A 20,437-nucleotide genomic window follows, 5' to 3' on the forward strand; every position below is an offset into this window, starting at 1 on the left:
GCGACTTTTTTTAGCGAAGGTTTTTAATGATATCTTTATTGAATTTAGTTTAATATGTTTATATTTTGTATGCTGCATTGTTTCTTTTTATGCTTTCTATTTATATACTCAATGTTTTATTGTACCTGGAAGCTAACTCCTGTACCTGGAAGTTGCGCCTTTTCTACCCTATTGTGACGTATATCCAGGTAAAACAGCTTCTTAAACAAGAAAAAATGTAGGGTGGGACTCGATTGTGTAAATTGGGAATTGATTGGATGGTTGTGGTTTGCTATTGGTCGATCTCATGTGAGTGACAGGTTGCCCCGCCCTCACACCAGTAAACACATCATCAGAGAAGTGATGTCACTGCAAGAGAGAGGGGAAGATATTCTGAGTAAAGATTATGATCACGCATGAATTTAAAAAAATAATGCTGTACATGGATAAATCATAATTAACACTGAGATTTTCCATAACAAATGATCAATTTTGATTTCATGGTGACTATAATTTGGCCAACTTGTAAAATATCTGATTCATCACATAGAACATGTGACCTTATTAACTTTCATTTTCACATATAAAGGTCAAATACAAAAAAACTTCAAGATGAATTAATGGCCTATTCCAGTGAAAGAATATCCACAATTGGGTTATTAGGAAAATAAATTGTTCAAAAGTGAGGATTTTTGTTAAGCAATAAGCAATAACTCATTAAAAGCAGACGCTTGTTGTGGAATGTACAGCCGAATTTCTGCATTTATGCAACTTCCTCATTTAGGTTCTGCAACAGTGTTGGGAGACCCATAAAACACGGAAATCAGACGCATTAACCTTACACTGAGGAGAACACCTGAGCTCATAAAAGCAGCTGGTTTAGTGTAAGATAATATGACTAAGTTCATTAAGTTGCTATAAGTCAGACAGCAGTGACACAACTTTTAGTCAGAGATTGTATATGGTAAGTGCAGGAAATTGTGCAACAGACATAAACACAATGTCCCTGCCTGTTTTACCCAGTCTATCCAGTTTGCACTTCCTGTGATGACTTAATCTTCATTATGGTTTGAAGTATTGTATAAGTGGTGTTGCATATTGCCTCAAACTTTATAGTTGCATCATAGTTTCAACCAGTATTAAAGGGATCTGAATGGGTGTGTGAAGTAAAAAATAGGGATCCATCCAATAACATGAAAATAACAGTGTAAGATCATTTTACTGTTGAAATGCATCCATTAAAAGTTTATGGTCAGGAAAATGTTTATTATTTTGTTTTGAAGGAAATTAAAACTTTCGTTCAGCAAGGATTCATTGATCAAAAGTGACAGTAATGACGTTTGAAAATGTTTTAAAGAAAATTCTGTCAAATAAAAAGCTGTTTAAAAAAAATCGATTCATCAAAGAATCCTGAAAAAAAAAAAATCGTATAGTTTCCACAACAATAATGAGCAGCACGAATTTTTTACACATTAAAAATAAGAACAGTTTGATGAGCAGCAAATCAGATTTCTGAAAGAACCTGTGAGACTGAAGACTGGAGTAATGATGCTGAAAATTCAGCTTTGATGACAGGAATAAATTACATTTTAAAGTCTATTTTCAACATTAATAATATTTCACAACGTTTTGATCAAATATGCAGCCTTGGTGAACTTCTGAGCGGTTGTATATGCACACCGGCGCAATGCATGTTGTGACCATATATGTACTTCCACTTCCAAATATGGTCTTCTGTCATTCGCGTGCTGCTAAAATAAGTTGTATTGGCCACAAGGATGTAAAAAAAAACAAAAAAAACATCCTACTCACAGCCACACCACACCTACTCATGGATAAATAATGATTAATATAGCCCATAATGCTTACAGATTAAAAAAATCGTTCATAAAATGCTCAAATGTTTTTGTTTTCACACAATTATTTTAAATATGTTATACTAAAAGTGTTAATGTTACATATGTACAGCAACTCATCTTGACAATGTCCTTAATCAAAAACAGAATTCAACAGAGGCATGACAACTACAAATGAGCAATGTCGTTTTTGAACAAATTCCGTGGAAATGTAACTTACTTGATCAGTAAGTGTGAATTCTGATTCTAATAAACATCGCAAGACAGTAGTATTTTTTTGTTATAAATAGACTACAAGTAGGCTACACTGAATTGAAAGTGCTGTGCACAATAACAGAGAGCATTTAAATCACAATTAAATCACACTTAAAATTAATCACACACTTAAAAATGTCTGAAAATCACTGCATTAGATAAATTGTCTGTGTCTGCTCAAATGAATCAGGATCTATCCTCAGAAATATCTTCATTGACATTAAGACATAGTGTGTCCACCGTATATTGAAGCTGCATGCTGAGAGGTTTAAAGCCAGAATTCAGATTGCATGTTCATTTATGTTCCTCATTTATTATGACTTTATTCAAGGGTCTATAAAGAAGAATTCTCATGAATTAATCGACAATGTTTGAACAGCTCGTAACAAAACTTTTTTCATAACAAAAAAACAAGACCATCCCTGATTTCGCAATAGCGCCTGGCTATACAGACTTTCACTAGCACTCGCAGACTTGCAAGCTCAGACTCGCACGCTCAGTCACATGACTTCCTGGGGAAGTGATGTCACTTGCAATCGATACCTGCGATGCCTGAGAAGAACAGCTCCTAATGTCCTTCAAGAATAACTCCCATATACTGTGTGTGTGTGTGTGTGTGTATATATATATACATATATATATATATATATATATATATATATATATATCTGTCAATATATGTTTTACGTTAATCTATACACATTTTAATCTATTTACAATTGAAATAGACAATTATACACAGCACACTCTTTGTATTAGGCCTAACATTAACTATATAGTCTAACTAGCCAACCATGAAACCACTCACTGTCTTGAATACATAAACTAAACTGTTTGAGTGGTATATAAACTCGTATAGGCCTATACTGTCTTACCACGGCTTACACATTGAAACCACATAGTTTACCGTCCCTGTTTTATTTTTTTGTGAAAACTAGTATTGTGAAATATATTGTAAAAAACAGCATGTAATAAAAAAAAAGTAATAAAAAAAAAAGAAGCAGTTGTTTTAGGTGCATTACACTTTTTTACTGCCATTTTAGCTGACTAACAGAGGCACACACACATTCATATTTTTCCTTCAAATAAACATTAGAAGGTACTGCTCTGAAACTATTTGTGCTCAGAAAACCACTTTAATTTGATGATGGCAAAATATTAGCATGCACAGGATAAGATTTGTCAAAGTGTACATAAGATTTTAAGTGTAAATTAAATTAGCATGCGCAAGAGAAGCTTTGTAAAGGGGAAATCTCGTTAACTTGTTGCCCCATGTATACAAGTTATTTAGACATTTGCACTTACAGATTCATTGGTCTTGCTCGCTCATTCGGTTTTGCAGTTCTCTAAATCGCTGTTCACAGGCTTGCAATGCTTTTGTCCATATTTGGGAGGAAAAAAACGAACCTGCCAAAAGTGTAAGCGTGGAGAAATGGAAGTCACAAGAATACAGATCATTTTAATTTTGTGTTAGCTTGAAGCTGCAGTTTCACAGTAAATCACACTTAGGAACAACAGTAAATGTTGCAAATCCTTTTTCTTACGCTTTAAACGTAATTTATTGTGCTTGTTTATTACAGTTGTATCTCCCTGTTCTCTATGTGATATTTCACAGAATCACTTGATGGAAGATTTGAAGATAGCAAGTGGCGTGTGGATCAGTCAAGTAGGCCTATACGCTACACAGTAATACAAATTGTTAATAGATGTAACAAAATTGCATGTTGCATAAGTCATTATGACTTTAGGACACAGAATACAAAATGAAAGACAATCATTTTAGCACTGGTCTGTGTTTATTTCCTATGAAACAGTTGATATCAAGAGGATTCGACGGCTCATATATACAATACAGAGAAGATTTGAATCTCAAAAATGGCTTGTCAGAAGTAAAAGTGTGTTTGAGAGTCTCTGGTAACATGTTTGTACCTGAAGAATTAACATCTGCCAGAAACTGTTTCCACTTAACCTCTGTTTCTGAAGCTTCATATTCATTGTCATCTCAGCCTGTATAAATAAATCTTCTCTTGATAGAGTAAGACAAGAAAGATATTTTTAAATATGTATGTATGTGTGTGTGTGTGTGTGTGTGTGTATAAATGTACTTTTACAACAGAAAAAAAACAATACAAGATTTTTAACAGCAGAAAAATATTTACTTCGGTGCAGTCAGTTTTTAGCAGATGGGTTATAATAATGAAGACAACATAAATACTACTAAAAATAGCATCATAACATCATGATTATTTGCATCAGTAAAACTGAATGAAGGCTTGAATTTCTTGTACACAAAAAAAAAGTCTTTCCTTTTACTCAGTTACTCAAATCTCACATCTTCCTTTACACAACAAAACCCAAAGTTCACACTATCCATTCAAATGTTTGGGATCAGGAAGACTTTTTTAAAGAAATAAAATAGAATAATTAAATTGATCAAAAAGGACAGTGAAGACATTTATAATGTTACAAAAGATTTTTTTTATAAAAAAAAAAAATGCTGTTTTTTTTTCAACATTCTATTTATCAAAGAATCCTGAAGAAAAAAAAATTATCAACAGTGATAATATTAAGAAAAATTCTTGAACAGCAAATCAGCATATTTCTGGATTTCAGACTGGAGTACCTCAAGATACTCAAAGTGAAGATAAATTACATTTTAACAGATATATTACAATAGAAAACAGTTATTATAAATTATAATATTATTTTACAATATTACAGTTTTACTGTATTTTTGGTCAAATAAATGCAGCCTTGGTGAGCAGATGAGGCTTCTTTCAAAAACATTAAAATCTTCCCAACCCCAAACTTTTGAATGGTTCGCTGGAATGTGTTCGCTAGAATTCATTATAACAGAAAACCATGGAATGGCAAAAAATAAAATAAAATTGTTATAGGTGAAAAAATGGTTTAATTAACCATCTACATAATGTTTCAAAATATAACAATGGGATTTTAATATTGCTAAGATCTATTTTTCCGGTTATTCCGAGGGAATGGTCATTAGCGCCAGTTTGGGAAATGTTCAATATTTTTCATTTATACTGTTAGCTACATCGCTACAGTCAAGCAAAGCATCTAGTCACCTAATATTATTCAAATGTTTCTGAGATGCAGAATTGAAACGCAGACATGGGTCGCGATCACAGAGAAATCAGCGCGGCGAGTTTGAATGTCACGCTCGAAATGATGTTTTTCAGCAGATAATCAGAAAGGGACCAAGTATAGACATTTCTAAAGCCTCTTTTATATGTTCTAAAGACACTCCAGCAAACCTTTCTTTGGAAAACATTCATTTTGTAATCAAGATTAATCTTTACCTACTTCCCCAAAGGTATGAAATCATATTCACGTTCAGATTTGATGACATGGTTTCTTGGTTAATCCAGTTCAAATATGTACGGAGAATGATATTTGATTGTGTCAATTAAGTAGTCATACAATTATTTAAACTTAAAAAAATAAAGTTTTAGTACCTAAGTTTAGTCAACTTGAAATATGTATTAGTGATACATTGGATATTTGGGTTCACAAGTTAAATCTGGGACACTTAATCTAATTTTAAATTGTGACGGCAACAATCTTCAGATGTATTTTTTCCTTAAGCATGTTGACAGCTGTAGCCGCCATTAAATGCCATTATGGTGAAAGAGAATATGTTGTTCATTGAAAACACGAGCTTATGTGTTTGAACGAGAGTATTTTCTGTCGCTCTGAACTCATTTTGGCACATTAGAGCTGGACAATATGGACACGTTGGGTTCAGGGCTGCTATGATATGACAGGAATAGTAAGATCTTGGCACAACACCATTTAATTTAGTAGTACATATGCACACATATACATCTTAAGAAAATAAGTGAACTCAAACAGAGCGTACAGAGGAAGTGACATCAGAGGCAACGGCTGAATAAGCAGAAGAGCGAGAACAGGTCCCATCGGACCAGAATGACACGTCTTGCACAGCGTTTGGTTTTCCTCAACAGTTCTCCATCTGGCTGCATTCCAGGAGTAAAAGATTCATATGAGACGGCAACAAACAAATTAGTTGTCATAATAAAATCCGTGTGAGTTCTCGAGGAAGGTTAGATGGAGGGTCAAAACGCTCCTCTCTGGCTGTGAAGCTCCTCGTCTGTACTGGATTCCTGGCTCTTGCTCACACCTGCAGATCCCAGGAAACCAGAACGAAACCATCCGTCAAAAACACACACTCATCTTTCATGTTCTGACATCATTCACTGGAGCGTGTCCAAAAATGACCAAATACTGTGGCAAATTGTAGATTTTTTCAAGATATTTGTCATATATCAGTAGCTTATTTATGATCGGAAGACAAGTACAGAACAGAGATGTACAAAAAACAATGAGTTTTCAACAAAAAAGTTCAACAACAAATAAAGCTTTGGATGCATCGATTTAGACTTTTTGCCTGATACTGATTATTACATTATGATATTATTCATAGCCAATGTTTCCCAATCTAAAAGGTCGGTTTATAACTGATAATTGTTTAGGACTTTTCTAACCTGACAAAGGGAGTATTGGTGACCACAAAAACATATTTCATACCCCGAAATCAAAATTAATGTAATTTTATATTAAAAATATTTACCTTTTATTTTATTTTATAATTATTTATAATAAAATATATATTTTGCAGAAAAATTAAGAACATGAGGCATATTTTAGGGCCATTTAGTTTTTTATTTATTTTTCACATTATTTTTGTGACAATTTAGCCCATTATTAACTATTCTCATTAGATTCTTATTCATGTAATAAAGTAATTCTTCATTACTTGCTTTTAAGTGAAAACAAAAATATATTCATATATTTTATAGCTGGCACAACAAATACTAATATGTATATAATGTTTTTATTATAGTAATGAGAATGGCAAGATAATGTGCAGGGCTGTAAACGATTAATCGCGATTAATCGATTCCAAAATAAAAGTTTGTGTATTGTGTATAATTATTTTGTATATATAAATACACACACATGCATGTATATATTTAAGATATATACATGCATGTATTATATATTTATATTTAAAAATGTGTTATTTATTTATAAAATAGTTATATTTAAATATAATATAAATGATATAAAAATATATATGCATTATATGAATGCAAATATTTCTCAAATATATACATGCATGTGTGTGTATTTATATATACAAAATAATTATACACAATACACACACATATTATGTAAACACTAACTTTTATTTTGGATTCGATTAATCGCGATTAATCGTTTAGACTAATATAATTTCTTATTTATTTAATTTGATTTAGGAGTGAAATATGGACAACACATATTCCTTTACAGGTTTTGTAAGATTCACCCATTCCATTTGAATTGTAAATAGGTAAGTATGTAAGACAGTAAATACATAAATACTGTTAATATAGGCTTTTAATATATGCCGACCATATTAAAAGGGAATTGTACGAAGCATCTTTGGCCAAAGTTTATTTAATAATTGGCTCAAAAACAGCGGTAATTAGTTGCCAGTTTGCTAGAGTAAAGGGAACTTCATAAGAAGACTTACCTGGACATTTATATCCTGTCAGAGTTTAATGTGGAGGTGCCAACAGACAGCATTAATATAGAAGAGGGTTACTTAGGGGAAAAAAGACTGACTTGAGCTCATATCAGTGATGCGTTCAAATGTAACCGCTATCCGTATCATTTGACATGCACTGATGTATCATACCAACCACCTGGTGGCGCTCTGTGACGCCTCGAGTGCTGATGGGATACACGCTTCAAACTTAACGTATCATGCTTGCATTTACCTCATGCAAAGTACACTAACAGTAGTTGTCAATAGCGTCAAAGAATGAATAGTGGAGCTGAAAGTCTAATGGAGACAAAAAGAAAGAGAAAATGAAGGGAAGGAGAGAAAAAGACAGAGAAAGAGAACACAGTCTTAGTTCAGCAGAAGAGAGGGATGGAGACTGAAGCCTCTCGTTTAACACAGTTTTATAGACATTCCCGGTTGACTTGTTCTTGCATGTTTAGACGCCACAACATTCCAACGCTAGCCAATTACACCGCAAAATACACACACACAATGTCCTGGTGTGTTTCATGCACGTGTGCTGCATGTGTGTGTTCATGCCACGCACCTTGAGTAGTGTTTTTCTCGTTCAGGAGTTTGGTTTGACTGTTGGGCAGGATCTTGATTTCTGGGGGGTCGGGGCTCTGGGCGACCCGGGACGCCATCAAGGCGTTGAGGTACTGCAGACGGGTCACCTGTGGGACACGGGGCGGTTTAAACAGCAGGAAAACTAAACGCATCCTTTTCTGAAGGTCACACAAGTACTTTATACCCATGTGCGACGTAAAAGTCAAATAATTTTTCTAAAAATGTTTCTAAAAAAGTAGAGACTTTACTTCACAACGTTACAAACTTTGATTTGAAGCAACAAATGTCTGAGAAAACAATACAACACTGTGCACGTCAAATCTTTCATGAGGGAAATGATGAACTACAATTACATGCATCAAATAAAAAACAAAAACAGTACAATATAAAACTGTTGACTTATATTCCAAGGTTATAGGTATAAAAATAATATTCCATGTGTATTGCAAATAAATATTCAAATAGTTACGCAAATATATGAATTATCTGAGGTTGTAAGTGAGAATTATGTAATTTGCACGCATACATAATCTCTTAACCACATCAGAGCTAATGATTGGTCTGTCTCGAAAAACTTTTATCTATAAAAAATGTTTTTGAAAATAATTGTATTAACAATTTTTTTTAAATGTTAAAATATCAACAACAATAGTAATGAAATTACCAACATTTGAGCATTTAAATATATTTACAAATATTTTTAAATGTTAAAATCATAATAACAAAAATAACTCTTTAATATAATATATAATCTTATATTAATATTATATTAAATATTAAATTTGAAATGTTAAAATAACAACATCAACAACAATAGTAATTACATCATTAATGTTTGAGTATTTCATAATATATATATATTTTTTTATATTTTACCAGAAAATAAAAAAAGAATTCTATACTGAGAAAAATAGAAAAACACATTGGCTAAAATTGAAGTGTGACATCATCAGCTGAAAAGATCGAGCAAGATTTTTTTTTAAATTAAAATTAAGGATTTTTTTTTTAAATGCATTGAGGAATCATGCACAATTAGACTTGGAACATGTATTATGAAAACAAATAGGGTTAATTTTGATTCATAATCAATGCTCAGTGATCAAATATGTACTAATGCATACTTATTGCGAAAAAAAACAAGCACAAAAGAAGTAAAAGTAAAGTTGAGCGCTCACCTTGATGAACTGCAGGTCTGTGAGGGCTCGTACTGTGTAGTCGGGACAGTAGCTGGACGGGCTGGTGGCTTCTCCCAGCTCAAAGGGGTCTCTGGGGGACTGATGCTGTGTGGACACCGGAGACTGGTGGACTGAGCACACGACAGCCGTAATATTACGGTCAATAAACCACAACATGCACTGCTGACATTCATGCTAGCGCAATAAAACTGTGCGCCTAATCAGGCGTTACGCAATAAAACAACAAGTGATAAATCTTATCACTTAATCAGATGTTTATCTGGGTTTTGTGTGTTAACCAGCCGCTACCAGTGTTGCCAGATTGGGACGGTGATTTCCAGCCCAAAAGCTCACCAAACCCCGCCCACTCCAAGAATTAATTTTTACTACCAAAATAATGTGATATAATTTTAGGGCCATGTCATTCAAGGTTGATAAGCACAATTTGTATCTCCTTAAAACAAAATAACGATGATAAAATAAAATAAAAAATCAATCAATTTCCCAGGAAAACGGATCAAAACAGGGCAATAATTAAAGAGAATTAGCAAATATGACTTTAAATGTCCAGCTGGACACTGTCAAAACGGCAATCAAGAAATGAACCGATGACTTTAGCCCTCGGAAGTACACATTGCAGAACATAACGCAGAATTTAGCAGTCAAAACTGATTCATCGTTGATTCAAACCTTTCTCAGCAGCTGTCAGGGACAAGTAGAGTGCAGTCTGGACGGTGTAAGAGTTGCAGATGTCTGGTCAGGCTAGTGTGCACATGACCATGGAAAGGAGTCGTCCCATATTCAATTTCAATTCAAGTCATTCAACTGTGCTCTCCTCATCAGTTATTCACCATCGAGTCATCAACATGTGTACGTTTTTAGAGTTGCTCACTATCTCACTCTTTACTGTAGATGCAACTTACTGTATGTCACTTTGCCATTAGCGATCACTTGAATATACAGCTACAAGTTATCGCGGTAAATCGCGTCTTCCTGCTGATCGCTCGTTGATTGGCTAAAAGTGCGTGCTCGTCGGTGACGTCAACACCAACGCCAGCTGACTCTGCGCTGCATGGACGTGTGTGTTGTAATGTCATGATGACTGATTTTATGGACTACTACATGCACACTTTAGTTTAGTTTTTTAACCAATTAGACTTTAAAATGTAGATGTTTGAAAACCCCCCCAAACCAGCCCAAATTTTGTCCACCCGCCCAAAAACTTTTTTTACCCGCACAATCAAATTCAAAACCGCCCAATCTGGCAACACTGGTCGCTACTGCTAGAACTGATCTATGTAACCGCTTTACATTTTTGCTGTTTTGTTGGTAGCACCGCCCACAGTAAAATCTCATTGGTTTAAAATTCCAATCCACTGAACTGTACATTAACCAATGAATATGTGACCCTGGACCACAAAACCAGTCACATGGGTCAATTTTTTAAAATTGAGATTTATACATAATCTGAAAACTGAATAAATAAGCTTTCCATTGATGTATGGTTTGTTAGGACAATATTTGGCCGATATACAACTATTGAAAATCTAGAATCTGAAGGTGCAAAGTAATCTAAACATTGAGAAAATCTCCTTTTAATTTCTACATTTATGTTTGCGATTGTGCTGCATTCACTCACAAAAATACATGTTTCATATATTTACGGTTGGAAATTTACAAAATATCTTCATGGGACATGATCTTTACTTAATATCCTAATGAGTTTTGGCATAAAAGAAAATCGATAATTTTGACCCATACAATGTATTGTTGGCTATTGCCACAGATATACCCGTGCGACTTGTGACTGGTTTTGTGATCCAGGGTCACATATGTTCTAATTGGATGCAAACTTGCCACTTCGCGCAGCATGTTACTCTCAGCGAGGACAGACAAACGTTGAAAGTTTGTGGCGTGACTGGTTAGGTGAAACATCAACATTTAAACAATAGTCCCATAAAGCTGTTCTGCTTTCAAAACACAAAAGGCTTGCAGAATCAGCCGTTTTTTGTTTTGTTGGCCTACAGCTTAAAGAATGTCTTTGACTATCATGAATTTTGAAGCCAGCATTCACGAGTCAGCGTTCTTTGTTTTTGTTAAGCACATTATAAACAGATGATTGATTAGAATGATGGATTTAGAGATAATCTGGGATTATCATCAAATCCCGTACCTGAGGAGGGAGCTGTGAGCGCTGAGACGCCGTAGTAAGTGAACGCGCCGTTTTCAAACTTTAATCCCTCTTTCCCGATCTCCACCTCCACACGGCCCTACACACACACACACACATGCACACAAATATATATCACCCTGGATAATTGTGCGATTTTGAATTGAGCGAATTGACTCCGAATGCAGTTAGGTTTTTCAATGAAGTTGTGTCATTTTTTGTATTGATTGTTGTTGTTTATTTGTCTATCTGTGGTGTCTATAATGTGCAATGGTGGTTGCACCAAAATCTCATAAAAAATACTAACTTTTATCTTATAATTAAAAAATATTAATTTCAATTAATATAAATAAGCTATTTAATATTTTGTTATAAAAATTATGATATATTATTTACATTTACATGACCTATTTTTTTTTTATTTTAGGCTAAAATATGGCCAGACAAATGTGTTGTGTATATATTTTTAGAACTATTTTAAATGATCAAATATTGAAATATATTTCAAATGTTGTTTTAAATAATAATATTTTAATAATAAAAAAAATACTACAACTACAACTAATATCATATTTATATACTGTATATTTATTTACATTATTATTTACACCGGTGCTTATAAAGTGCCTTACATACACTATGATCAAGAATGTGAATTTATGATAAGAAATTGAGCTTAAAAAAAGTTTAAACACCATTAACACATTCTGACAGGTTAATACTAATACATAACTTAAATATTTATTTACTTGTAAAATATTTTAAATATAACTATAATTTTCAAAACAACAATAATAACAACAGAAATTATTATCAATGTTTAACACTGACGAAGGCAGACAGCCGAAGTTTTTATCTCCAGCTTAAACCTAATAATAATATTTTTAGAGTGCAGACATTTTTGCATTTTCATCTCCTGATATATACCGGTAGGTCTTAGCAAAATCTAATTTTAAATGTTAATGTTTTGATAATAAAAAATACTACTACTACTACTACTAATATCATATTTAGATATAGTATTTATGAACATTAACATGGAACAGAGGCACATTCAGATGTGTGGTGTGTGTAGTTGTCGTACCTGCAGCAGCAGAATGAAGTAATCCACCGGGTGGTTCCGCGTGTACAGGTAGTGGTCGGGACTGAGCCGGTTCCCGGGGTCAAACTTCACTTCTTGGTTGACGCTGGGGTGCCGCAGCAGATGAAATAAGACTCTCTCGGACACGCGCTGTGGGCTGAAGTGTTCCACCTCTGAAACAGACAGAGAGGTGCAGTGTTTACTGGCGGATGTATTCACCTCCATTAACCGGCACATAACCATAGACAGCATATAACTGGACACAGCGACCCCATAGGTTTCAACGGAGAAAAGTGAAGTCAATTAGAAGCATCACTTCCTGATGGCTGAGCGTAGTGCGCAGGCTCAAAATGAGCTTGACGACGTAGATGTGACGTGAGTCCGTCTGACAGCTGAAGTCTTCTAGTAGCTGTGCCAAGAGAAATCTGAATCATTCCCTTCCGAATCTCGCAGAGACGGAGAGCGTGAGCATTAGCTGTCCATGAGCTAGCAGCATGAGCAACTTTATGAATCTCTATGGGCTTCTCCCTTGACTTTATGCCTCCACGTCCCCCCGATTGCCTGCGAGCTTCTCCGCCGGTCTATACGGTAATTTCTCGACTTGTGCGACAGAGTCGCGTGGGTTATGACGCAATCGTTAGCCTATTTTTACATAAACTGCTTCTACGGTGCCATAACGTAAGATACAAGGTCATGGAGCCTTTTATACATTGTCGTGCTTCTTTAGAAATAAATAATGGACAAATGGAGTCTTTAAACACCTCAGATGTAAAGTTATTCGCTGTCAAAGTCACGCTTCAGTTTCCGGCTGATGGATTACCATAACATAAGCACAAATCGACCCGCCATTGATCCGAGAGACTAGCCTGGCTCCGCCCTCCTACGTACTTCCACTCAATTTTCATTTTCCGTCAGTACTACGTCTGGGATTGTGGTGTATCCTTGGGTTTTCTCCGATCAATTTTTTACCGGTCCAACCAGCGAACAGAGGGAGTGGCTGAGAACGATGACGTTGAGGTCGTGCGCTAGTTTGAGTGGACGTACGTCACGAGACTCACGACCAAACGTTAGCGATTGGTTATGGCAGATCCAGAGTGGCTCCGGGCAGATCCAATAGTTTTAAACTTCAACAGAGGACCCGCCTTCGAGGAAGTTAACGCTTGTCAATGGAGAGTGGCCAGACTCTCTGTACAAATGAAATGTACGAAAGTCTGGTAGGACCAGGCTACCGAGAGACTGGGAATCTCCTTTAAAAGTTGAGCACCTTAAGAAGGAAGTGCTAAAGAAGAAAGTGCTCAACTTTTAAAGGACATTCCCAGTCTCTCAGATCAATGGCGGGACGATTTGTGCTTGTTCAGGCTAACAAATATACCGTTTGGTGCCGGTAAGATTTGTTTATGTTTTTGAAAGGCTGCATCAAATACAGAAAATTACAATTTAGTTTTCTATTTGAATATATTTTAACGTGGAATTTATTCCTGTGATCAAAGCTGAATTTTCAGCATCATTACTCCAGTCTTCAGTGTCACATGATCCTTCAGAAATCATTCTAATGTGTATTTGCTGCTCATGAAACATTTATGATTACTATCCCCGAAAAAACCCCCCATCTTTTTGATCCCAAACTTTTGAACAGTAGTGTATATTGTATATAAACATAACAGTAGATAAAGAGAGTGATTTATAAAAGCCCTAACATTGGACGACCCACGCTTGAAGATCTAACCACACATCAGTAGAATTATATAAATATATTACATAAGTTGCTTTGACAGTGTTAAAGGAATAGTGTCATCATTTACTCAGCCTCAAGTTGTTCCAAACCCGTATGAGTTTCTTTCTTCTGTTGAAAACAAAACAAGATATTTTGAAGAATGTCGGTAACCAAACAGTTGTTGGACCCCATTGACTCCATAGTATTTTTTCTCTCTCTCATACTATGAAAATCAATGGGCCCAACAACTGTTTGGTTACGACATTCTTCAAAATATCTTCTTTTGTGTTCAACAGAAGAAAGAAACTCATACGGGTTTACTCATACTTGAGGCGGAGTAAATGATGACAGAATTTCCATTTTTGGGTGAAATATCCCTTTAATTAACGATCGTGTGATTTTATTTTTTTGAGATTATGATTATTATTAAAGCATTTTTTAGAATGGCTACCTTTTATCTGTTATACGCTTTATAAAATAATTTGTTATTTTACATTTTACCCTTAAGAAAAATAAGCCATTTGAGGCTGAGTACTAATAATGCATTTTTTATTTATGATGATTTAATCATTTTTATACTAATGATTTTGCCATCCAAAAGCACTGAAGCCCTTCTGACCAATGCATTTCCATGATTTTTTTGTTGTTCATGAATACTGGATAAGGATTATAAAAGTAATTTTACACACATCACACAAAGAGCAATTTCTAGTTATTTTATAGCGGAGAAATAAGAACTAGAATTTTTTTTAATTCCCTGATTTTCCCAAGGCCCGTGGGAACCCTGATTAATGATAATAAACATGTTCTTCATATTGAAGCAGACAGACCTCGGGATAGGAAGCGGTGGGTGGCCAGCAACAGTTGAGGAGAGGTGCGGATCTTCGGTTCGCCCTCTGGAGGTTTAAAGATGGAGAACTCGTCATGAACGCCGCGCGGCTCCAGGGGGATCTCCAGCGGGGCCATCGGACGCTTCACCTTCATGTCCACTGTGTGGAATAAGACAAAACAACATTTTAAAGGGGTGGTTGAGTATGATTTCACTTTTCTAACTTTAGTTAGTGTGTAATGTTGCTGTTTGAGCATAAACAACATCTGCAAAGTTACAACGCTCAAAGTTCAAAGCAAAGGGAGATATTTGCTTTTAAAGAAAAGGATTACAACAAACGGCTGGTAGGAACTACACGACATTCCTCCCGGGTTAGTGACATCACCAACGCTAACATGTACATAAGCCCCGCCCCCGGGAACACACAGTCCATGTTGAGAAGAGGAAGAGTTGGTGTATAAGAGTACATTTGTGAGTCAGCTCAAACTTTAGCATCCATCTTTTCACATGCAATAGAAAGTCACTCTGTGTGCATCTCACAACAGTTCCTATACGAGCGATTTATAGATTATCATGACAGAATATGCTAATTGAAGATCGTTAACTCCACATCAGCAACATAAATTCATCAACTAACCATTCAGAGACGTCCGGTTGCTTTCTACATGTTGACACTTCTTCTTGAGTCTCTCCATCTTTGTCTGACTCCGTTTTAACATTAAAGACAGAACAGTTTCTGTCATTTTAGTGTGTGTGCGTGAGGTAATCGCAGCTGCTAACACACACCAGCTCTTGAAACCCCGCCCTCTGCAGCAGCTCATTTGCATTTAAAGGGCCAGGAACAAAACGGTGCGTTTTTGCAAACCCTCAAAAAGTGACAACTTTAACATGCTATATAAAAATACATGGGGGTATTTTGTGCTTAAACTTCACACTCTGGGGACATCAGAGGTTTATTTTACATCTTGTAAAAAGGGCATTTTACCACCCCTTTAATTCAGATCAAATGATGCAACAGGTATCAACTCAAAAACACAGCATTGCCGCTACTCACTGTAACCATCAGACTCGTCCAGGATCTCAGATTTGATGATCTCCTCAATAACGTCCTCCAGCGTGACCAGCCCCAGAACCTCGTAGAACGGATCTCCTTCGCCCTCATTATTCACCTTCTGAACGATGGCCAGGTGCGAGTTTCCTGTGAGGACAGACAGAGAACATTTGCTTTAGAGGAAGCCGCTTCGCAGTGACTTAAGTTTCTAAAATTGCATTGTTTTGATGATACAGGGCTTGAATTTCAGCGTAATTTTACTAATTCAGGTCTTAAAGTGACAGCAGCCTAATATTCCTGCTGCCAAATTATAAGGTAATATTAAAAATATCTATATGGCAGTTTTTCTTCATGGTATCAGTCAAAATTGTAGCCAGTGAAAAGACTGAGTGACTAGTAACTTTGGAAAACCACTAGCCATAGTGGTTAATGTTAAGTATACAACAAATATTAATTGTCAAAAAATATTTGGAAAAGAAAAATGCAGTGATCTGAATCAAGTATTCAAGAAAGATGTGTAATAAACACTGATATTATAAACACTGTTTTATATGTATTATGACATAAAAATATGAAAAAAAGTAAAAAAAGAATAAGATATATATAAAAAAAAAGAATAAAAAGTTTTGTGAAAATAAAAGCCTTAATATTTATATGCAATCAATATTGGCCTAATCATGGCAACAAAAATATTTGCAGATAATTGTTAAAAAATTGGTTGCATACCGATACACCTAGTTTTAAGGCATCTGAATATGATTATGAAGTTATTAAGACACTACTAACCCATTATGACAGATTAATAACTATATTAAAAACATACACATTTTAATATATTATTTAATATATTATTATACACTGCCCGGACAAAAATAAGTTGCTGTTTGGATTTAAATAGGCAAATCATTATTAGGATCAAAATAGGATAATTATTTCAGTGATTATTATGTTTCTAGCATGTAATATGTTTGGCAACAGTTCTTCAAAGCCTCATTGATGGAGTGTGTAGCTTTTCATTTCTTAAACAACCATGTAGGAAAAATGTATGCACATCTTGATGGTAATAACATCACAACATTTATTTCCATCAAGAGGTGCATACATTTTTGGTCAAGATCTTGTATTGTCACTGCAAGAGTCCAGCACTGTGTAAAGTCTCCTCCAGCACATCCCAAAGACTCTCAATGCATTTAAGATCTGGACTCGGAGGAGACGATTCATGTGTGAAAATGATTCTTCATGATCCTCACAACCATTCTTTCACAATCTGAGTCTGATGAATCTTGACATTGTCATCCTGGAATATGGCCATGATGTGTCTCATACATGGCTGTTTAAGAAATTAAAAGCTACACACTCCATCAATGAGCGTTAGAAGAACTGTTGCCAAACATATAACATGCTAGAAACATAATAATCACTGAAATAATAATGATCCAATCATTGACTCTTAAGCATTTGCCCATTTAGATACAAACAGCGACTTTTTTTTTATGCAGGTGTATTATAAGTATTAATATAAATAAATAATAAATAAAAATGTTTGATGAAAATAAACCCCCAAATATGATATGCATTCAATATGGGCCTAAGTTAAATAATGGTTGAGCACCGATACATGTGGTCTGAAGGCATCTGCTTAGGATTTGACATGCCTTTTTTGAATTCTTCCAGCATTGCATCCAGCTTGGTGTCATTAAAAACATAATGCAGAGGATGGTTGTAGAACTTTGTGATGGTGGTCATGGGAGTGCGGTCCTCTGGATCAACCAACGCCAAGTCTTTCACGTACAGGATCTCGATGATATTGGACCTCTCCTCTTCGTACACAGGGACGCGAGTGTATCCGCTCTGCATGATCTCAGACATGGTGCTGAAGTCCAGGACGGCCGTGGAAGGCAGCATGAAGCAATCTTTCAGAGGGGTCAAGATATCCTCCACGGTTTTGGTCCTGAGAGCGCCCTTGCTGAACTCCACCTTGACAAACTCATTATACGGATCGTTCACACTAGTCCGAATCATTTCCATGGTTTTCTCGCGGATGCCGCAGGTGCTCACGTCCCGGTGGAGGATCAAGTCCAGCAGGAGTCCGAGAGGACAGGAAAGTGGACACGTCAGAATGAGGCAGATCTGGGCCAGCCATATCAAACCCGGTGCCATCTGGAACCCATAGCCCGAACATACAATATGAGGAACCACCTCAGCCAGGAGGAATATGAGGAAGCCGCTAGTGAACACAGCGGGGAGGATGGACCCATAGAGGCGGTACAACAAAACACCGAGCACAGAGTGACCCAATGCACAAATGAACAGGAGCGAGCACACCAAAACGTTTCCTCTCCTCCGGATGGGCTTGAGGCGCTTGGCCGCCCGCTTCTCATCCTCTGAACCACAGCTGTGCAGAACATACAGCTCCAGTGGGTCCAGCCACAGCAAACTCAGATTCAAGCATCTGACCACACAGCAAATCAAAACCAGAAGTACAATCACCAAAACCGAACCCCATAACGGAATGAAATCAGATGGTACACCCGGGTCTTCAATGAGAAACTTGTCCGACCCGAATGACCCCCAGGTCTGGCCCTTTAAGACGCAGATGTGATGGAAAACAGGCTTTGCATCTTTATTCTTCGTCTCGGATGTTGCAAGCTCGGCATGGACTTCTATAAGCCTGCTGTTTTCCTCATGTCCCTTAACCAAGCCGAGCACCTGGAACGCAGAGGAACCGCGACTATTCTCCAACGCGCACGGGTCATCCGAACCGTCTCCAGGCGCGGCGAACGCGACCCACGGCCAGGTCTCATTGGACAGGTAGGACCCAAACAACCTGAGCGTGAAATTGGTCCCGTGTGGAGCTACGATGACCCCTTTGCGCAGGTACACCAGCTCGCTGGCGTCCTCCAGGCGCAGCCCGAAAACCTGCACTTCTTGAAGGCTGCAGGCTCCGAACCCGCACAGGAACGATATGATCAACGGGAGACGCAGCTCCGCCAAGCTGACCACCATATTGGAACAGGACAGCCTGGCTTTATGAATCATGTGACGCTGCTGATGTTGTTGCTGCTACCCTCCTACTTTTTCACTTGTTTTCATATAAAACGGTGAGGGAAACTGGCTAGGTCCGGCCGCCATGTTGGCTCGGGGATTCTTAAGAAACAGGCACAGACGTGGCTCCGAACGCTGGAGCCACAATGAACACAGTTTCTTTTTCGAACGGACGCTACGTCGTGTCAATGATGGACCAATGACAGAACGGCAAGTTCGCGCTTGACCAATCGGGGAACGGGCTGGCATGGTAAACCACGCCTACCACGGCACTGAGAAGCGTCAGCCTGTGAGATTAGCATCTTCTCAAGGCTCTTTGAAAAAATAAATAAACGCCTTTATCTGGCTGTGCAGTCGAAAACAGAGAGGGTTTATTTAAACATTCACAGGTTTTAAACCTAAAAGGTTCTAGCAAAGAAAGAGTTTATAATTTAAAAACTGACTGCAATGTTTTACAGTTAGCTAAATGTTTTTGCCAGTGGAATAAATGCACTGCACACAGACTGAGCAAAAGAGGTGTTTATTAGATAAATATCTCTTCGATATACATAATCAGAATTCAAACAGAAATACAAAATACTATATACACATTGCTTAAAATACGATTGTGTTCTTGGGAGGTACAGTACATTTGCGTTTTGCATTTCCCTTTAAAGAGGAGCAACTTGAGGATAGGAAAAAGAGTGGGGAAAATCATTAAGTTTGTTTTTAAAAAATAAATATGAAAAAAACTCATACCTCATTATTTCACTTGTGTAATGGAAGACAAGATTGTTCTCGCACTTTAGTGAACCCAAAACAAAGTGTGCTTAGTATGCTATACAACACCCTGAACTGTTTGAAAGGCCAATATAGGTCATGACCCCGAAAAGTAAATAAATGCAGAGTTGAAAATGCAACCATGCATCCTGAAAACTCACATTTGTAATCTTTAACCTTCACCGTGGTCTAATGATCAAACAAGGGGAACCTGCACAGCATCTCTACCGTACAGTTCCTCGGCAGAAACTACGGTGAACTTTAAAAGCAGATTATGGAGCTGGGATGGAAATCCCAGCAGCACGCTCAAAGGAATTTCATTAGTTTCAAGCAGCAACTGCATCCCCACCCCCCACAAAACAG

The 20,437-nt window shown here is 36.6% G+C and overlaps 1 protein-coding gene across 3 annotated transcripts; it reads right to left on the reverse strand.

Moving 5' to 3' along the window:
- Window positions 1-3,871: 3,871 nt before the first annotated feature.
- Window positions 3,872-20,019, reverse strand: cnnm3 (cyclin and CBS domain divalent metal cation transport mediator 3). Of its 3 annotated transcripts, none has more exons than XR_013796099.1 (9): window positions 17,926-20,019; window positions 16,274-16,417; window positions 15,221-15,379; window positions 12,680-12,849; window positions 11,599-11,695; window positions 9,426-9,556; window positions 8,231-8,357; window positions 7,651-7,962; window positions 4,231-6,252 (listed from the first exon to the last, which is right to left on the reverse strand). XR_013796099.1 is itself a non-coding variant. In XM_079599287.1 (9 exons), the coding sequence occupies exons 1-8, from the start codon at window positions 19,307-19,309 to the stop codon at window positions 7,913-7,915; spliced, it is 2,262 nt and encodes a 753-aa protein (XP_079455413.1). In that variant the 5' UTR covers window positions 19,310-20,019; the 3' UTR covers window positions 5,887-6,252; window positions 7,898-7,912. The 3 variants fall into 3 exon arrangements, 2 of the variants coding, with proteins under 2 accessions (XP_079455412.1, XP_079455413.1); XM_079599287.1 differs by having other exon boundaries at window positions 5,887-6,252; window positions 7,898-7,962; XM_079599286.1 differs by lacking the exon at window positions 7,651-7,962 and having other exon boundaries at window positions 3,872-6,252.
- Between the last annotated feature and the right edge of the window lie 418 nt (window positions 20,020-20,437).

The sequence above is a fragment of the Phoxinus phoxinus genome (assembly GCF_949152265.1).
Source record: "Phoxinus phoxinus genome assembly, chromosome: 23".
Lineage (NCBI taxonomy): Eukaryota > Metazoa > Chordata > Actinopteri > Cypriniformes > Leuciscidae > Phoxinus > Phoxinus phoxinus.